This window comes from Primulina eburnea, unplaced genomic scaffold (assembly GCF_022965805.1).
Source record: "Primulina eburnea isolate SZY01 unplaced genomic scaffold, ASM2296580v1 ctg739_ERROPOS11973397, whole genome shotgun sequence".
Classification (NCBI taxonomy): Eukaryota; Viridiplantae; Streptophyta; class Magnoliopsida; order Lamiales; family Gesneriaceae; genus Primulina; species Primulina eburnea.
The window spans coordinates 1574070-1595309 of NW_027331510.1; the positions used below are offsets into that span (position 1 = coordinate 1574070).

The window sequence follows — 21240 nt, forward strand, 5'->3', positions numbered from 1 at the left end:
TTTACTCTTTTTTTTTTTTTGCATCTTTATTATTACAAATCTTGGAAGAATAATAAAATATAAATTTAGACATAATTTAATTTTTCTAGGTTAACTTGGATTGATGAATTTTAAAGCTATTGATTTTAAATATATTCAAATTCTATTTTTGTTATTTAGCTATTTGTTATTTATACATTATATTTTTTATTATTAATGCGTAAATAAGTTAGTTGTGAATTTAAGGTTTAATCTATTGTGTTATTGTAAAATAACAAGACTATAATTGAAATCAACTAATTTAAAATCTATCAACCAAAATAAAATATAATTTAAGGCGTTTATGCATTATAATAAATATTAAAGCACAAAATGTTGAGATGTATAATAACAAAAAAACTAAAAGTAGCCAAGATTTTGGAGCAAATTATTTGTTAATAAAATCTAAATTACTGCCAAAAAAACCAATAAAATGCAGGTTTTTATCCTTGTTGAATTTGAGTAAACCGATTACCACGAAATTTATTTCACACCCACTACACTATGGCCTAATATACTCTAATTCTATACTTCAGATCGGCTTAATTAAATCACACACTCCATTTCTATTTCAAATTATTTTTAATTCATTGTTGCAAATAATTTGACACTTATTCCTCAACTTCAAATCATATCGTTCTTGGTATTTCAATTTATTACTCTCGCGTCTTCCACTTTATACAGTATTAAATTACATCCAAATTTAAACTTATGTCCATTTATAATCCAGAACATTTTTTTTTTTTGGCGGATAGAGAGAAACTTAATAAATTACATCCTCCATTTTAATTTGAAAGCATTTTTAAATTTGTTTTTTTTTTAAGAAAAAACGTTTTTAATTTAAAGCCTCATTCATTACATCATTTCCCGAAACTTTTTTATTATTATTATTTGACTATAGCAAATACTAATAACATGCCTTCATTTTAATAAGTGTCCACATCAACCAAAAAAAAAATGAATATCGGAGAAGGTTTTTAACAAGCTTCGGTTTAAGCCCATTTCCGTCACCTGTCAGCAGCGTAAAAGATATTCATTAATATAGCACTCCGGCAGGTACAATTCAAACTCAAAAATAAGATTAGTTTCACAGACTAATGTCATATAAATATATGTTGCACCTCTTCCTTCGTGCATTATGTATAATAATATATACAAAATCATTTTTAAATTTAACTTCAAGACATATTGCTCATGCGTGTGTGAGTAGTAAAACATCAGATGAAACATCTCGAGTGCATCGATATGCAGCAGCTAATACATAGACCAGAGCACCTGGACTTTCAATGATATTTCTTACGAACATAGGAAGACAAAAACGATGGCTTGCAAGTTGTTCTTTTTACCATTTTCGACCTTTCTCTTTTGCCCTTTTCTTGATCTGCTGTAAGTTGTAACTAGCACCTTCAAATATATACCAAATTTGTGTAATCCATTGTATAGTTCCACTCACAATGGCTTTGCATATCCCCGAGGGCTGTCATCCTTTCCATGACATCATATCTTAGTACGTTTCAGATAGACCAAAACTCCTATGCTTGTTAAAACAACAGCCCCTGCGAATATCCCAGTGGTGAGAGAGATCAATCCAATTCTCTGTGCAGTCTCTGATTCAGACGACACCTTCCTCGCTACTTGACTTGCATCATAGTAATCCAGATGTAATCTTAAAACCTGGTTGAAAAAAAAGAGGCAAGTTATGGACACTGACATAAATACAACCAAAATTATCAGAAATTAAAATAATCCCACTGAAACCTAGGAAACATATAACAATGAATATCAGTGCAATTTCCCAAGCTTTACCAGCCACTAGCAGGTGAGGCAAGCGCGACACACAAAAACATGGTCCATTCTAAACCTTCAGTATACACATCACTGACCACATTCCAAGCTCTCATCTCTTTACATCAGATTGTGTTTATCGTACGCCGTAAACAGAATAAACTAAAATTATTATGGTTCAGAAGAAGAAGCATGCTTCTTGGATGCACAAATTATATAATTTCGCATTTTATGATTCTAAGAAGTAGATATAAAAGCACATTCATGAAAAACTTGGAGACCACAATAACTTTGTTGATAGTCATTTATAATTGCGGTGATTCGTAGGATATAAAAGGTAAGAAAGCTAATTCTTCTCAAGAAAACAATGGTAAAAATTTATTAGCTCAGGCAAAGTGGATAATGACTCAAGAATCAAAGTTTGAAAAAATAATTTGAGGTCACAAGAGATCTGGTTATAAGAATGAGATTGCTGAATAGTCTAATAAGATCTAAAGGTGCCAGGCATGAAGAGAGAGATTTTTTTGGCATTGACTCTGTTAAAGATGTCTAAAACTACCATCAGAAGTAGCAGGAACCAATACTGACTGTGTAGAACCACCAAAATTTATACAAGATTCTTACTATGCAAATATTCTAAATCTTTTCACCAATCAAGAAGATCAAAATAACAGACATTGAATGTCCTTGTAAGATGTGGTGGGTAAAAAAATCATTCTCACACCTTTAGTCCCACTGATCTTGCATGGCTAACAGCACTGACAAGATCTGAGTCTGTCATGAGCAGGACTTTATCTCCTTCGTCATCTTCATACTAAACAGAATTAGAAAAATAAATTAAAAGGTCTTAATTGGTTTGACATGAAAATTTACCAAAATTCTTCAATGTTCTTTTTACTCACCAAAAGTTGAGAGAAAATCTGATCGTTTGATGCACCCAGCCTTTGCATAACAGCAGAAACAAGCTCAGATAAATTCTCAAAGCCTGAATGGGAGAGGGAATCAGAACATGGAACATCAAAAGGGATGACTTTGTTCATTAAACTTGATAACAAAAGGACTGCAACCAAAAATTCGAGCCCACTGCCTATTGTAAAAAAAAAAATTCAACAGCTAGACATTTAAACAAATCAACCTTCTCATAGAGAACAATGCAATTTCCTGTTGCACAGCAACTTCGACATGTTATATATATTTTTCTTCATTTTCTTGCTTCATTTGTTCACAAAACCAAACACTGAATGCACCACCAACACTTGATGCTGCTGTTGTAGTACTAACAGTCCGGCCTTAAAAGCTGATTTTGAAAAACAATTTTGGGTTCATACAAGAAATGGACTAGAATAAATACAATACCAAGTAAAAGATATACAATCATATGAGAGAGTATGAATCATGAGGTGTTCAGTTTCATCTAACCTATGCCGCCAATAAAGTCTAACTCACCAAAATTAAATCGATGCACACGTCCTTTATGGTCCACAAATTTGAAAGAAAATGAACTCCCAAAACCGAGAGATGGGTATGTAGCCTTTGTGTGTTCAGTTCCTTCTGATGCCATGTATTGGGACATTGACATCTCACTGTACAGCAAAGCATGCAAGGGGAACAGTCATATCTATAGATCATTAATTATGTTCTCAATAGAAAGGTGAAGGACAACCTGTGAGTGTCATAATCATCTGGGGGCTCTAGATTTAGTGCTGAATCCCAGAACTTTTGCATCACTGTATTTGCTACATCATTGGCAACATCAGAGCTACTTTCAACCTTCATAGAAATATTTAACCCTCTCAATTCTCTAAACTCTCTGAAAAAATCATCACTACCATGTTCAATTAAATTCTATTTTGTTCCCATTTTATTAAATGCTGATTCTTATTCATATAAATAAAAGCATATTTCAAGAACATTTTACCCAGAAGAAATGCCTCAGCAAAAGAATATGTACCCACTTTCACAAAAAAAAATTCTACTTCTATATCATAACGACTCTCTAAAACGAAAGGCAGAAGTATATAAATACAAGATTACAGTCATTCACGATGTAAAAATTTCCCATAAAAAGTTGATACAAACAAAAGAAATGCTGACTAATGTCATTTTTTATCATCCAATAAATGTGTCCTTCAAAAACACAAAAAGCAGAGAAAAGCATAGAAATATCTTATTTATGCAACCTCATTGAGTGTAAGAAGTAAATAGACAGCCTTACATAAAATATGTGCCATTAAAATTCAAAGAACTAAAAACAAGTTGATAATATCATCAACTAAAATGGCCATCTACTTCCCCAACTGGAAGAATCATCTCAAGTTACCAAAACTCAACAATAGATCGTATTCCTTGAAAAAAATCAAGATCGCATTTAAGAAATGGAAGACATGAAGTAAGTTGGTAACAGTTGGCAATAAAAAGTTTAAAACATCCATGCAGGCAATATATTGTGCACGGGCCTTAAAACAGCACTCAAAGGATAAAAATAACTTTACCATAGAAATTGCTGCCTGAGTTATCTGCAAAACATCCATGCAGGCAGCAATACCTCCGTCTGCCGCCATCCCCAAATATAAAAAGTATTAAAAACTCGAAGCTTGTAATCAGATCATTTTGCATAGAATAGAAAAGGATGACAATACGATCACCTTTTTCCAGAACAGGCAAATGTAAAAATTTCCCATCATGCATTATGTGCAATGCTTCAAGGATTGTTGACTCCAGTGTTACACATTCTGGGTTCTGTGTCATTACCTAGACAAAGAGATGTAGCATTGGAAAAAGATAAGTCAGCATTGGGAAAAGATAAGTCAGCAGAAACATCTACATCCAAACAACCGTGGAGTAAAAGTTCGGCAACACAGTCCACTAGGTCATTCGATTTTTAGTCTGTTATCACACAGAAGTGTTCTCCAGCACAATATACAGCACAGACAAAAGCCTAAAACAAGAAAGAAACAGCTCCAAACCTTTTCCACTAAAGTCAACTCGGGAGAGAGATTTTGGGCCACAACTCGCATGAGTATATCCTTTGAACTGCAACAATATCCAAATAATAGCCATGAGCAAGGATAAAAAGCACAAATCAATTCAGAATCCACACATGAATATACGTAAACATATATATATATATATATATATATATGAACATACGTAAACATATATATATATATATATAATAAAGTAAAAGAAAGATGTTCTGGACAAAAGTCGTACGTTAATATCCCCTGAATCTTATTTCCTGTCACGACAACCACCGAATTGACTCGTAACTCACGCATCATTTTAGCAGCAACATAAACAAGATCTGATGGAGATATTCTTGCAACCCTGAATTTGTGATCAATTACATGGTAATTTTTTAAATGCAGACAATAAGACAACTTTCCATCTAAAGGAATAGGGTATCAATTTCCGTTGTACCTAGAATTATCGGAAATGATAGCTGATAAAGAAGGCTTGAACATGCGTTCCCTGAGAGTTTCTACAAAAGCTGATGGTGCTGAAATATAGAAGAACAACCAAATTAAAAAACAGCTACAGTGGAAATTGAATTAGCTGACAAACAAACCTTGTAATTTTTTTTGACAGAAAATATCCCTTTTATAGAATTGTTATTTTACACAATAGCCACAGAAATACAAACTGACCAGAGAAATTGCTCCCGAACTGACGTTCAACTCCTTCAACTGCTGCTGCAATGGCACTTCCCTGCTCTGCGGCCTTCTCCATTCTCGATATTGCATCATAAAGACATTTTGTGATGTCTAAAAGAGCTATAACTTCTCCATTCTCGACAACAGGGAGGTGCCGGAATTTACCTATTGTAGGTAAAAGAATACCAGGAAAAGTTAACACTGTACTTATAAGTAAAGGTGCATGTTCAAAATGAGATTAGTGGAGCAAGTTAACAGAAACATAAAACCTAAGTTCATGAATATTACGCTAAGAGTAATTTTTTTGACATATCTTGTTGGGATAAAATGGAAATAAAGTTGTAGCATATAAACACTTATAATCGACATTTCGCAGAAAATTATAATCTAGGAAGGTAAAACATTTTAAAAATGATTACACAGGTACCATTAGCGTTTGAGGTCATAAAGCATTAATGTTTGAGGTCATAAAGCAAGACAACCACCCAAGGTCAAGGAGCAGAACCATTGTCACCTGTTTAAATAGCTTGTTTTTATCTGGTGATCAATCTACATGTCCCATATTTTTATTCCATGGTAGCAATTTTCTAAGTACAGAATAAGGTTGACTTTACCCTGTCACCATAAGCTTCGCCATAATACACCATTATCTTTCTGTACAATTGCCAATTCTTTCGACTGTATTACGTTGTCAATAACATGTAGATTTTTTCAAACTCACTTTCTTAAAATCAACCAATTTTAAAAGGCCTGTTCAGAAAGTATTACAACAAGGAAAAAAATACTTAGAAGAAGAAACCTTGAACCATCTTCTGAAGAGCCTCAATAGCCAATGAATCTGAATTCACAAATATTGGGTTCCTTGTCATCACTTTCGAAATTATTGTTTGCTCTGGCCTCAACCCCTCAGCTATGACTCTGGTTGCAATATCCTATTCACACAACACCTGAATTAGTATATAAAAATCATAGACGGTAATGTTATATGTCACGTTTTCCTAGAATTGGAGATCATTAGCTCCATGACAGATAAGGTGTTCACTGCAATAAGCCTATTCAGAAACATTGCCTTATAATGCACCTTCTTCCATCTCCTTCAGGAAAAAATCATAATTTGAAAATTGAAACCAAACCCATTTACTGTAATCATGGATTGTCAGCCAGTTACACACCCCCAATAATACCTTATCAGTTACAATTCCTGAAAGCAGTGCATTAGCATCAGTGAGCAAGACAGCATCAACGCGCCGGGCTGCCATCCTCCTACAGGCATCTGACACAGTGGTCCCTTCAGGAATTGTAAGTGCCTTAGAGAGCCTTAGTTTCTTCACTGTCCTTTCCCCAACAGAGCTACATAGACAACAAAAAATATGATGTCAGCATAGTGCATAGACAGGGAGCGGAACAAAAATGGAGTCAGAATATACATTCGAACATAGAAGTAAAAGAGGGGGAATCCACTATATATTTGGACCTAAATTGTCTGCCTTGATACACTACACTACGAAAAAATGCACAAATACAACGTTAAAATATAATGAGATGGTCATCTGCTGGTTGATATGTTTCACTTCCATATGATACACGGATAAAAATTTAAACCAACAAAATACAAAAAATAAACCAAAGGAGAAACTGAAATAATCTGCATTGATAATGACAGAATATGAGTGCAAGAGACAAGCCGAACCCCCAACGACTACCATTCTAGGTGAGATCTTTTCATGCTTATTAGTCATTCCACATTTTGTTGTAGTGCCAATACGGGGCATGTAACATTACCGACAGTCACCTGGTGGAAACCCTTTCCACCATAACAAGAGCACCAATATTGGGATTTGGGCCATAAGTCCAAGAGAAAGTCCAAACCCAAAAGACTAGCCTTTTAAGTGGAACTGTGGAAGAACCCCTCAAACCTATTGAGCACTCCACTTTTTATAGTGAAGCAAATGTCGACACAAACCATACTACAGGCAGTTACACAATAGTAGCTTTCACAGGTTGCCACCCTTTCTGCCATGTCAACTCTCTGAGCAAGTATATGAACTTAGGCCATTAGCGAAAGAGAAAGCCCAAATCCAAAAACATAGCTTTCTACATTGGAGAAATTATCAAGCCAATTAGTCACTTCATAGCTCATTATGAGGCCATAGTGGGACATGGAACATAGATAGATAATTATGTCAAGACTTGGTATCAGAAGGAGCTCCATAGGAACAAACTATTTACCAAAAGACAATGTTATTTCCATATATATCACTCTCAAAACACACCTGGCCGATCCCAAGATGATCTACATCATAAATTCCAAACCCACATGTACATTTAAATTTTCTGCTTCTGAATTTTTCAATTAACGTGGCAAGCAGTTCCTGACTCAGAATATTTCAGGAACCCGGAATATTTCAGCTTGTTCGAGTTCCTGACTCAGAATATTTCAGCTTCAAGATTCAATCTCTTTCTCCCAAGACCCATAATTCCAAAATTGAACTTAATTATTAAATATGATGTAAAAAAGAATTTTTACTAACGAGAAATCTGACACAAATAAAATAAATCACGGAAACTTACGATTGAGTAGGGGAAGTAGGCTTGGCGTGAAACCCATTAGCAGCAGCGGCTCCGTTCTCGGAAGGTGGAGCCGACGACTTCCTGACGGTTGATGAATTGCGTCTTTGAACCGTACTGCCGCGTCTGGGCGGCGGAGGACCCATCTGACCACTCATTTCTTCCAAATATATTTCCTTTTCAATCAATCACCGAGTCATCTACAATTACGAAAATTCTACGGGGAATTAGGGCAGACATTCAGGGGATGCCCTAACACTCTCCCCTTGTGAGGAGCCACAGCAGAAGTTTTTAATTTATACTATTTATTTAAATGGTTGAAATCAAGTGTCTATTCAGGTTGGTCTATTCAGTTCTTACGTTTATTAGCGGCCCTCGCTGTACTCCAATCCACCAGTGTCAACACACCATCAAGTAAAACGCGACTTTTATAGTTGCTAACGACTTGTCAGGTCCACAAAATCTATGAATAAAAAAAAAACAATCGTGAATCAATATTTTGTGTATTCTTATTATTTTGCAAGGCGTAGTATTTCTCATAGCACAAGAGTTTTTTGTTTCTTCTTCACGGGGAGCTTGTAGATGAACACTGAATAAACTCTGAATATTTATTAATGCATACATTTTGTTTTTATTTTTGTTTTTCCGTTTCAAACAATACATGAACATATGTAATTTATTTTTCTAAAAAAAAAATAATATGAAATCTCATTTATTTCAAGATAATGAAATATTGTATGTTTTTTTTTAAAAATAATATGAAATCTCATTTATTTCAAGATAATGAAATATTGTATGTTTTTTAAAAAAAAAAAACATTTTAAGACCCAATTAAAGCATCAAGACAATATTAAAAGAGAAGCTAAACGAAACACATGGATATTGGAATTTACATTCTTCTATGAAAGAACTTTCATGCCAAACAAACAAACATGTATCAAAGAACAAACTATTTAAGAATCTCCTACTTGTGGAGTGAAGTTTTAACCGATCCGGTATCTCTTCATAACATCGTGCGAAACCTAGTCGATCTCCTATCAACATTCCCGCATTTTCGCGATCATAATTCTCAACTCGGACCATCTAGAAATGCTCAAAGTATCTCATATATCATTGAAGGTAAAAACTATGAGAAACCTACATATCCAAACTATATGTGCTATACAAGGAGCATCTCTTATGGTCTAAGAGAGACCATAGCCCGCATATATCATCGAGCTATGTTACCATGAGACCATCGCAACAACCAAGTAAATCAAATTTGAGTAGCTAATTTTTTTACTAGTTCCTAGTACTAAATATCACCCATTGCATAGTTACAGAGATTTTTCTGTCCTGCCCTTTCTCCTTTCGTAGTTTTATGTAACTTAAACTATACAATAATCTTTTCTAGAATAAACATATTTGAGAGGGCCATTGGAACTAAGGATAAATGTCTTGAAACGTAGAGAATTGATTATTATACTGCATCTGGGAGCCAAAAGGATCATCATCTTGAAAACCACCCAAGTAAGTGTGTTGTAAATCAACGGAATTTTCAAATGCACTACACTGAGACACACTTTGAACCTCTTTCTCGCACGTAAACTCGGGTGACGATGCATGCTCTGAGCTGCTCGAATACGGCTGAACCTTAGGTAAATACTTATTCATCTTTTGTAATGGCAAGGACATAGGCGCCTGCATTAGGTTATATATTGTTGCATCAATCTTTGGCTTTGGATCATCAGTGTCAGCTAAATTCATTTCCATATGATCCATTTTGTAATGCTTTTCAAGAATTCCTCTTTTGTTGTATATTCGACATAATACCCAATCATCAAGCTGCATCAAGTGCACACATCAGAAGATAATTGTGAAATCAAGTTTGGAGATCACATATGAAAATTTTGTCCAAACTAATTATAACCTAACTGGCAAAAAAAAAATCAAGATGCACGAGTTAGCAATAGTACCCTCAAGTTGTTTCTATTTCCAGCAGATCTGTCAACGTTAGCCAGACGATATTCATGCATAATCCAATTAGTCTTGATACCCTTTGGAGCTTTTCCGACATAAAACACCAAAGCCTTCTTTATCCCGAGTGTCGTAGGCTTCCCAACCGCCTTATCAGCTCCAGTTGCCTTCCAGTAACCGGATCCGGCTGTCCGGTTGGGCCGTGAACCATTCGGGTACTTTCGATCTCTTGGAGAAAAGAAGTACCATTCTTTTTCACCATACAGTGCCATACCTGACATAAAGCATTTAATGTAAGCATTCTTTTCTTAGATATTAGTTAGATTTTATAGATGGCCAGCTAAGATATACGTACCAAAACAATCGAACCGAACTTTAGAAACTTGAACGAATAAACACATTTATCATACAAAGCAGTCTAAACAATCCATGATCAGAGATACCAAACATCAGGGAAAAAATATCTGTTCCAAGTTCCATCAATAATTTTTTAAGAACAGTTATTAATAATAAAAAATCGAACTTCTTTACCCGATATTTCTAAAACTCAACCGCCAAACTAGTTTGGTTCTCCAGGTCGGTTTTGGTCATATCAAATTCGACTACCCACTAACCAGATATGCAAGAAAATGAAGAACATATTACGGCCAACTTTCAGATACCATCTTAATTTACCTTAAATCCCATTGGACTCAATCTGGATAACAAGTGATAAACTTGGAGCATTTCAAGTTAACCATTCAACATTTTCGTGAATTACTCGAAGCAACAAATTAAGGAAGTGTGTCCGTGTCCGTGTGTCTGTCAAAAAACCAGGAACGAAACCCATGGATCGAACTTATACAGATCAATCTCAGCAATGATGTGAACATCAATTTGCTGGTCAGAGCACTTGCGGCAGAGGTAATGCACTACCAGCTCCTCGTCGGTCGGATGGAACCTGAATCCCGCCGGCAGAATCAACTCCTGATCACCACCCTTCATTCACACTCGGGAATTCTTCGTTTTTGTTTTAAAAAAAAATTCTACGATTTTGCTACGCGCAATTAGTTTGGAAGGAAAGAAAGAGGAACTATCTTGCTGGTTGTATATATATACGCCAATATCACACAACAGCTGGCTTTTGATGTGGGAGGGCGGCGGTGCAGCTGACTGCGAGTCTTGGTGCACGTGGGGGACATTTCATCTGTTCCATTATACTATTAATAATTAATTAATGACATTTATTTATTTCTTTTATTATTATAAATGGCTAAATGGTCAAACATTTTAATTTTACTAGTCTTGGGTGTGTCATAATTATTATCAAAATCTAGATCAAATCGAATGAAATACCTATATTTACTATATTCTATACTATAATATAATAATAATAATAATTCTTAAAAAGTAGAGCTTATTATATCGATATCAATTTTTTTTTCAAATTTTATCTCTTTATCGTATTCTGCACGTAGATTTATTAATGTGATTTTATTTAAAAAAAATTGGGAATAATTTTATTTTTTAAGTTACTTGAATTTGTAATATTATTAAAAATAAATAAATTTAATTGTTTTATTATCCAAACTGTAATGATATTAATGAGGTTGACCGCAGACAAGAAAATAGAAGTTGACTCTCTAATCATAAAATTCCACGTGGATGGGAAATCTCACGTGTGGTCATCGCTTTCGTCACCCTCACTAAACTCTTGTGAAAAAGAGCAAATTAATTTAATGAACCGCAATTTCATTTTTTTAGAGAGGACCATTTTTATTTTATATATATATATATATTTATATGTAATAAAATATATATTTCTATCTATTTCATAAATATATGAAATTTCAATATTTCTCAAAATATATTTCTATATGTATATATACCTAAACAAATACACACATATATTTTGTGTGTTATTAATTAATTGTATATGTAGATAGAGAGAGAGAGAGGTCGATATAGATGGCTAGTAGATTCACTTAACCAATACTGAAAGTAGAAAATTCATCTTGTCGACAAGAAAAACAAGATTGACTCTTCAATGTTCAACAATTTGTCGACCATGCCAGTCCATTCAAACCCAGAGAGAACCTGCTGCGCTGCTTCCTCCAAAAGCCACCTTTATTTTTTCCTTTTCTTTTCTTTTATTTTAAGTTATGGTAACAGCTATAGTTTATTCAATTATTTATATTTTTTGAGTACGTAAGTCACTGTTACTTTTTTGTGGAAAATGAGTGATACATAGTTTTTTTTTTTTTTTTTTACTGTGACAAATCTAAAAAATTTTGTGAGTGGGAATATTAATTATAGGAGTCAAAATCTCATTGGAATGCTTAAATTTGTAGCTAGAACGTACCTACAAATTTCGTTTAATTAACTAGAAATCACTCTTTTATACGATCTATAGTTAAATCTTGATTAATTGTTTTTTGCATTTACCTTTCATGTATTTAATAATGTGTTTGACACTTGCATGTTATAATATAATTTCCACACGATAAGACAGATACGTGCTAAATACATTAAATACATGAGAGGTGAACACAAAAATCCCGTATCTTTTCTATTACTATGTAGTATGTTAATTGTCAACTTCAGTTAGATGATGTTCTGTAGGTTTCTGCAGCCAAGTGGGGAAGAACAAGGCAGGTGATGATCCAAGAAATAAGCCGCTGCATATGATCGTAATGTTTGAATCCAATGCCTCATTACTTAAAAGACTTCCAATATATTGGATCCCAGCATGCAAGTTGATATGTGGGTATATGGATATAAAAACACTTTAAAAATCAACTTTACCTAGGACCCGAGAATTGCTGTGACAAGATAAAGATTTACATGGGTAGGAGTAGGATTATTGGGTGGTCTTTGTTACCTTAACTCATTCTGCTCAACGGGGTCATATCTCCTCAGAATGCTCAGACACTCTATCCTTGGCTTGCCATGGGTAGGAGTAGGATTATTGGGTGGTCTTTGTTACCTTAACTAATTCTGCTCAACCAGGGTTATATCTCCTCAGAAAGCTCAGACACTCTATCCTTGGCTTGCCTAATGGCATCCAGCCTTCTAACAGCCAACCACATCAGCCCAGACCTCAATTTTGGTTCTACATGCAAATTAAAATGTGGACTAGTTAACTTATACGAAGGTAATTCTAACAAGTGGCAGGAGTATATGACCTTCATTCCTGGTCCCTTACTCTTGTGCTCTTTTGTATAATTACCCGAAAACATGTCTATATCCGACACAGTAGGTGTGTGTGTATATGGTGCGGAGAGCTGTTGTTAACTTTATCATATGTTGAAACCACTGCCAGACATTATAGGGTGTGTTTGGTTAAGTTGATTAAATAAGGATAGATTAATAGTTAAATATTTATCGTTAAAATTTTAAGATGTTTTAATAATCATTTTGACCCGGTTTATGATCCAATTTTATTAATCAAATAGTTATCCATAAAATTGGATCATAAACCGGGTCAAAATGATTATTAAAACATCTTAAAATTTTAACGATAAATATTTGACTATTAATCTATTCTTATTTAATACACTCAACCAAACGGAGCATATAGGTTTAGAAATTGCAGCGGCTTATTTCTTGGATCACATGTTTGAGTACTTCATTGCAAATTACAAACTTCTAGGAACATCACATATTTGATTTGTAAAAAACAATAAACATACAGAAATTACTCTGAGTTAGCAATTAGCATATGAATAACGATATTTAAAATGTAAAATCCATAATTTTGCAAAGTTTGACGTGAAAAAGATGACAGACCATTTTTTGAAATCTTATATTAAGCCATAACCATAAAAATATTTAAACGTAATTAATTCTCCAACATTAAATACATCTCATTTAAATGGAACATGCACTAAGACGTAATAATATATTTCATCCAACTCCCGCACCATCAGGAGTTCCTATTCTTCTTCCCTGAAACACAAAAAGCAAATCAGAAATGCCACTAGACTATATTGTATATCTAAACAGACGACCATATTAGTATTAATTGAGAAAGTAAGTTCAATAATTTAATAGCTGATATATAAAACTAACAAACCTCATATAATCTTCCATTATGCGACGCAATTCACGCTTGCGTCTATAACATAGAGAATCTCATCAGATAAGTAATTTTTTTGCAAAAATCAGATAATACTGTATATGTATATTTCTAGCAGTAATCAGAATACAACGTAATGTTCGTAATTGCTGAAAAGGGTAAAAGATAATTTAAGAATACATTTGCATCAAACATCGAAACTTCGTTAATGATGTGCTTATCCTCTATACACATTAAGGCATAGTTTAAAAAGGCATGGACGTTTCAAGCACAAGAATTAAGAATTTGTATTATAATTAGTTTAGTCATTTTCTGTAATGTTGTGTAAATTTCGATAAAACCATGTAAATATATATCTATTAGTTTAAGGATAGGAGTAGGCAGTTTTATTTACTTGGATACCGCTAAACAGTTTTATTTCTTGGTTGGGGAATATTCTGTATATATTCTCTATAACGAGCCTCACTTCGATATTAAACAATAGGTAGTTACAGAAGAAAATAGAACAAAAAGAAACACACGCAGGAAATTTAATGATTTTACAGCAAATACACCCATAACAAGATCCATTTCACAAACACATGACAAATTGGTATCAGCCCCAAGAGTAATGGGGGATTTAAGGTCTTGCAAGATCAGTTTGAGATGTTCCTGAAAATATCAGGATGAAAAGTTTCCAATTAAAGGCGACAACGAGAATGGAATAATTCAGTTAAGAGGAAATGTCCAAGAATGAATCAAAATTGCGGAAAGAAGCAAAGGAGGATCGAGGTACACGCAAAGTCCCATGACTCCTAGCGACCAGCACTCACGACACAAGCAGGTACAGGGTGAAGGTCATTCTTATGTTAACAGGTATTCAAAATTGGATTTCCCTTGTTACGATGGTCACACAAATCCATTGAGGATGGCTTCATCGATTTTGAGCATTTCTTTCGTCCCCAACATACATCAAAGGAAGATAAATCGGGTCGGCATCCTTCCATCTTGAAGGGGATGGCCAATTATGTTTTTTGAAGTTGGAAAAGGATTGACTAAATCTGTCATGGGAGGACTTCAAGCACCAATGTGATTTGTAATTTGGACATCCTGTACAAGGCAACACATTGGGGGAGTTATATAAATTGCAGCAACAAGGAACCGTCGAAGATTATCAATGCCAGTTTGAGCTTTCTTGCAGCAGGGGCTTGCTTGCTCTTTATCAGGCGAACAAGAAGTGAAGATTTTCAATAATAAATAGCAGTGAAAGTTGAACCGCATCAACTCAAGGATTTAACAAGTACAATGAGACTTGTGAGGTTGTATGAAAAAAGGTGTGCATGGCAATCCATAACTTCAGATCTGCCATGAAAATCATCCGATAATAATAATAACTTCCAACCTCGGTTCGTAAAGTAACTCACAAGATCCGAGATGAAGGAGCGACAATTAAAGGATTGTGTTCGAATTGTGACAAGTTATATACTCCAAGCACAGATGTAAGAGAGTATTTTGGTTCGGTTGGAAACGGTTAATGAAGGAATTCCATCAAATGAAGTTGACGTGAATTCTGAGGATCTGGAAATTTCAATTCATGCGATCACAGATACCAAGGGGCGTAAACCATGCAGGTTGATGGATCTATTCAGCAACATTCTTACTTGTTTTCATCGACTCCGGAAGTACGCATTGTTTCTCAGGTAATTCATTGGTAGAGATGTCGGGTCTGCCGAAAGAAAATTAAATTGCTTTATCGGTAATCGTCACTGGCCATCTCTTTCCATGCTTAAGTGGTGTCCAGGGGTCGTAAATTTCTTTGACAAACACGCTTTATGCTTGAATTTTTTTGTTATTCCATTAGGAGGTTTTAATGGGAGTCAATGAGCTACAAAATTTTGGACCAATCCAATGGGATTTTGCAAAAATGTGCACGCAGCTTGAATACAATGGGATGACAGTCCTTTGCATCATTGGAGCAAAGCACGTGATATAAGGACCCGGAAGATACCCACCAGACAAATTCAAATTGTTGGTAGAATTTTAAAACATGGCGTCTTGTCAATTTTTATCATATACTAGTGACGTGACGGCATTTTCTGTGTTGTATATAATATTATATACAAATATTATGTAATATTTATTTTTGTTGGAATATTATACAATATAACATATTTGAATTAGATCGTTTCTACCAACTATATCTTTTAATAAAATTTTAAATACTTGATCTTACAATAAATATCATTGGTTGTTTATGTATGATATTTTTAAAAATTTTCAAATAATTATTTTAAATATAATTATTATGTTTAATGATGATTAAATACATTAAAAAGTGATTTACCAAAGGAATTTGTTGAGAAAATTTTGGTGACATGACTATATAAAATAAAATATCTACATATTAGAATGTTGAGATAAAAATTGGAAAGATTTTGCTGTTACTCTAATGATCTCAAGCTTTATATTATATATTATATTATTAATATAAATGAGGCATGAAAGGGAAGTGTGAGAATTATACAGAGACTAATCAAGCACAAGGTGCAGATCGGAAGATTACTGTATGACAAAACATCTGCGGTTTTAACAAATGCAGGAAGAAAGAGCAACTATCCAGAAGTTTGTATTAGTGTAACAAACAAATTACATATGTGAACACAGTGAAAATAGAGTGTTCTTGGCATCCCCACATCCAAACTCCGAATTGAAACTTGCAAAACCATAGTGCCTGAAGATAAAATTGGAAGTTAGCTTCAATAATCTTTATTTTAATATAATGATTGTTAGATTTTGACACCTTATTTTGTGCCCGTGAGATATTTTAATATAAAATATCTGAAAATGGAGTTTGACACCTTATTTTGTGCCATGTTATAGCCACCTCTACATTTCAACCACCGACTCAAAATTTTCCGTAATCTCTATTTACATGTACCGATTAATCTGCAAATATAATCACATAACAAACTCTAATGGCACGTATTTTGTAGAAAAGTAATATACAATTTTTTATTCGACTTATTGGCCGTTCGTCAACCAAAAACAATCTATGTTGGTTTAAAATCTAATAGCATTTTCGGGAGTTTGCACTTGAACTATACCTTGGAATATTTGGAAGCATTCCCAACAGCCAACAAGTGAGCATATATATTTTATTTTTTCACGAATATCGTCTCCCTTTTCATTGCATTAATTTGGTTGACTCGAAAGAATTAAAATCATCTTCACGCTTCAGATGCTGGCTATCTCGATCAACACTTGCCTACCCGCCCCTTAAACAAAAGCGTGCATAACCGATGGCCGCCTCGCCTCTGTCGCGTTTAGAAAAATTAATCTTCTGTTTCAAATTTGATATAGAAATATCAATGATATCAAATCTTGCTATTTTTTTCTTAATAGTAGAGGACATCTGAGAATCTTGATCATCCTTTGATTAATTCTTTTTTATCCAATCAGACTTTATTTGATTTTATTTAATACTCTATTTGATTGCATATCTGACTGTTAAATATCAAATTATTACTAAATTATTGATAGGCCTAACATACTATTTAAAATATTCCGGGTTCGACCTTATTGACATGTTCATGCTCAAAAAGATGAGATCGAGAAGCAATATCTTCGCAATGAATACAAGGCATGACAGTGCTAACCTTTCAAACCATATTCGTCTTCCACGGGACGGGCACGAACAATAATTTTCCTCTCTACTTGTTTTGATAAAAGATTGCGAACACCATTCCTAAAAACACATGAATTAGTTGTTATTGATAGAATATTAATAGGGGAGATTGAGCTCATACCTAATCGGAGACATTTCCGCCCGCCGTTCGTCTCGTTTCGTGGGGAGAAAGGGAGACACGAAAGCAAAATAATTTCTTTTTTCTATAATTTATATTTATATTAAAAAAAACCATTTTCAATAGGATTCAATGTTTGTGTGTGTGTGTTTTTTTTTTCTTTTGTAAATAATACCAACAAAATTTAAATTTTAGTTTCAACTATCTATTGACCAAACTTTATTTTTTTCCTTAATTATATAATATCAAATATAAACATCCCCAAGTCATAAATTTTTTTGTTATTATAAATAATTAAAATTTAATAAAATTTTAATTTTTATTGAATTAGTTAAATTTTTTAGTGTTAATATTGTGTTCTTTATTATTTTATGATTAATATTATATTATTAATTTATTTTCTTTCATTTATTGTTATTATTGTTGTTTTAAATATTATTTTATGAATATTTGATTATATAATTTAAAAAATAATCGAAATAACGATTTAGATTATTTATTATTAATAATTTTTTTCTTATAATTAATTATATTATCATCTAATTTTCTAAATTTTTCATTTTTTTAATTAAAATTTTATAATTAACATTATCATTATAATTATCAATCCAATATTTCTTTTGATCATAAAATAAATATTTTAAATAATTCTCGCTATTAATAAAATTATAAATTATTATTATTATTTGAATTAATATCGTATTATTATTTAAAAAATGATAAATAACAAGATAAAATTATTTTAATTATTTTGAAATGTGATTTTAATTTTAATAAACTATATTAATTTATTGACATGAGAAAATGAAAATAAGATATATTTTAGGATTATTAAACTACAAAATATTAAATGATATAATTTTTAGTAGTTAAGGCTATTTTTAAAAATAGAGTATCAACATGAACTAGAATAAATAATTTTTTTTTATTTCCCTTAGTTACATTTAGATACTGATATTTTAGAATTATTTATTAATATTATTTATTTTTAAAAATAAACATGTTACGTACTCGTGATGGAATACGATTATATACTTATTTGAACTAAAACATATCTAATTTGGATTAACATACAAATGATTTTCCATGTTGATGCTTGCATTTTGTGAGAAAATAGTCAATATTCAAGTTGTCACAATACACGAATTTAATGTTGATGTTGCCATGGAAGATACGTTATGATGACTTACTAATGTTATTTATTTTAAAATAAACATGTTATGTAATTATCGTGTAACACAATTAAATACTTATTTGTCATAAAAAAACACTTATTTAGATTTAACAGATACCTGATTTTACCACGTTGATACTCAGTTTTGATAAGAAAATATTTGATCTTCGAATGACCACCATATATAAAGTTTGTGCTTATGTTATCATAGAAGATGCATTATGATGACTTATTAATGGTATTTATTTTTAAAAAAATAAATATGTCGTGTAGTTATCATGTAATACAATTAAATACTTAATATGACCTAAAAGTACTTAATTTGATTTAATATATATCTGATTTTGTCAAGTTGATACTCAATTTTGATGAAAAAATATTAGATTTTCGAGTGGTCACAATAAATGAAGCATGTGTCGGTATTGCTAAATAAGATGCATTAGGATGTCTTACAAATGCATCTTCAATGGAAACTCTGGTAGGACATCGTTTATAGTGAACACTCGAATATCAAATTAAGTACTTTTTAGGCTGAATTAACAAGGAAAAAATCACACACACACACATATATATATAATCAAATTAAGTATTTTAAAGTTGAATTAATTATTTAACCGTATTCTATTATAACTACACAATATGTTTATTTGTGTAGTTATGTCTGTATATTTAGCAGTATCATCATTTGTTACCATTTACTTTACGGTGCTTCGCTGACAAACCCTGCAACGTTTCTTTATAAATTCAGCTCCAGTTGCATCAGCACTAGGTGTTGATGGCTCTATGGAATCTACTCGACTCCTTTGTCGAACAAGTTTTTGGTCGTTCCATAATTTGAAATTTATAGCATCCACCTTTCTTTCTTTGTCAGATCCCAGGTCATTTCTGTAACCCTGATCCACTTCTCTAGCCATATGAAGTCGAGAAGAATGCTCCTTAATGGTGTTATCTGTTTGCTGCAGATGAGAGGCAAATGGTGTCCTTAATATTCCCACTCGACCAGCAAGTATCTATGACATTGAATCAAACTCGGAGTCAGAGGACGAGTAATTGGCACAAATTAATAATGGATCCAATTCCATGAAAAGTTTGCCTTTAAATCCAAGCCAAAAGAAAGCACAATAATACATACATTAAGTGAAAGAAATACAGGAAATTACCTCGGAATACACTTTGAGTGCCCTCTGAGTTGCTGAATCCAAAATATGCTTTAAAATAAGGCGTGCATGATCATCCAACTGTTCAAAAAATAATAACAACAAATAAGAATATGGAAGGGTCTTATGAACTTTGTGTCATCTTTTAACCAAAGTCCTGGCAGTTGTAATATCTATAACATGTCAGAACAAGCCTGGATTCTAAGATGCTAAAAATTATTGAGACCACAATTCTAGCCACATGAACTGAAACCTCGTCCATGGTTCTGATATATCAATGGAGAAGTTCTTATGCATGTTCTAGTACAACAAATATATTTGCAGAAAAACCAACCAAGAATTGTAATTTTCTGAATAAATCCCAAGGATACATTTGGATTCAGAAATATATAACTAGCAGTTGCCGCAGCGCGATGAGAAAACATCATTTTATGCAAAGAACAATAAAATTTCAATATGTGCTTTCATAGACAAGTATAAGAGCACACAACTTCAGGAGATAAGAGTCTGGAGTATTGGCAGAGAAAAAAGAAAAGAAAAACATGAAAGACGAAAAAAATGCATGAGAGCATACCATATTAGAGGCTGGATTTGCCGTACCATCTCCATCGCATTTAAGAAGACCATACAACTTCTGTAGAGCTAGAACCTCTGATTTTATATCCCTGGCATCCATGATCTATTAAACAACGAAGTTACGGAATGCCTGTCAGGCTGCCACCAAAAACGTAAATGTATTAGCAAACAAAATTAGGAAGTTATTTTACCTCGGCTATTATTTCCAATATCCCAGTAGGAAAAAACACAAGGATGCAAAGTGCAAACATCACACGAATCTTAGTTAATGAAGCAATTTGAAGATTATCAATTCAAAATCTTCAGTTAGTCTTATTTCGTGGCGAATATAGAAAATATGACTAGAACCAATAACTTCACAATGTTCCCATAACTAGCCCAATGCAACAGAATCAATATCATGTGAAATGCCAATAGCTTCAATCGATCTTCACCAGATGTATCGAATACTATCTGCTCTTTTACTTCTATAAATCAGTCAGCAAACCCATTTCTCCTTTAAAAAAAATTTACC

General features: G+C 33.0%; 3 protein-coding genes and 1 long non-coding RNA gene across 8 annotated transcripts; all 4 read right to left on the reverse strand.

Annotated features, from left to right (window-relative positions):
• Positions 1 to 1075: 1075 nt before the first annotated feature.
• Positions 1076 to 8360, reverse strand: LOC140821770 (CBS domain-containing protein CBSCBSPB3-like). 4 transcript variants are annotated; one of them, XM_073182362.1, is made up of 14 exons: positions 8028 to 8360; positions 6641 to 6809; positions 6256 to 6388; positions 5451 to 5621; positions 5224 to 5302; positions 5017 to 5130; positions 4770 to 4836; positions 4449 to 4554; positions 4296 to 4354; positions 3467 to 3573; positions 3223 to 3386; positions 2706 to 2788; positions 2528 to 2617; positions 1076 to 1692 (listed from the first exon to the last, which is right to left on the reverse strand). In XM_073182362.1, the coding sequence occupies exons 1-14, from the start codon at positions 8180 to 8182 to the stop codon at positions 1516 to 1518; spliced, it is 1674 nt and encodes a 557-aa protein (XP_073038463.1). In that variant the 5' UTR covers positions 8183 to 8360; the 3' UTR covers positions 1076 to 1515. The 4 variants fall into 4 exon arrangements, with proteins under 4 accessions (XP_073038463.1, XP_073038464.1, XP_073038465.1 ...); XM_073182363.1 differs by having other exon boundaries at positions 6641 to 6806; positions 8028 to 8358; XM_073182364.1 differs by having other exon boundaries at positions 3250 to 3386; positions 8028 to 8357.
• Positions 8361 to 8941: 581 nt separating this feature from the next.
• On the reverse strand, positions 8942 to 11104 carry LOC140822079 (NAC transcription factor 32-like). Of its 2 annotated transcripts, none has more exons than XM_073182803.1 (3): positions 10806 to 11104; positions 9980 to 10282; positions 8942 to 9848 (listed from the first exon to the last, which is right to left on the reverse strand). In XM_073182803.1, the coding sequence occupies exons 1-3, from the start codon at positions 10962 to 10964 to the stop codon at positions 9447 to 9449; spliced, it is 864 nt and encodes a 287-aa protein (XP_073038904.1). In that variant the 5' UTR covers positions 10965 to 11104; the 3' UTR covers positions 8942 to 9446. The 2 variants fall into 2 exon arrangements, with proteins under 2 accessions (XP_073038904.1, XP_073038903.1); XM_073182802.1 differs by lacking the exon at positions 10806 to 11104 and adding an exon at positions 10336 to 10784 and having other exon boundaries at positions 9980 to 10254.
• Positions 11105 to 13693: 2589 nt separating this feature from the next.
• On the reverse strand, positions 13694 to 17897 carry LOC140822081 (uncharacterized). Its single transcript, XR_012115901.1, has 3 exons — positions 17823 to 17897; positions 17673 to 17761; positions 13694 to 14076 (listed from the first exon to the last, which is right to left on the reverse strand). It is a non-coding gene; the product is annotated as an uncharacterized lncRNA (long non-coding RNA).
• A 1752-nt stretch (positions 17898 to 19649) lies between these two features.
• Positions 19650 to 21000, reverse strand: LOC140822085 (uncharacterized). Its single transcript, XM_073182809.1, has 3 exons — positions 20725 to 21000; positions 20154 to 20231; positions 19650 to 20003 (listed from the first exon to the last, which is right to left on the reverse strand). Exons 1-3 carry the CDS (start codon positions 20824 to 20826, stop codon positions 19689 to 19691), a joined length of 495 nt encoding a protein of 164 aa, XP_073038910.1. The 5' UTR covers positions 20827 to 21000; the 3' UTR covers positions 19650 to 19688.
• Between the last annotated feature and the right edge of the window lie 240 nt (positions 21001 to 21240).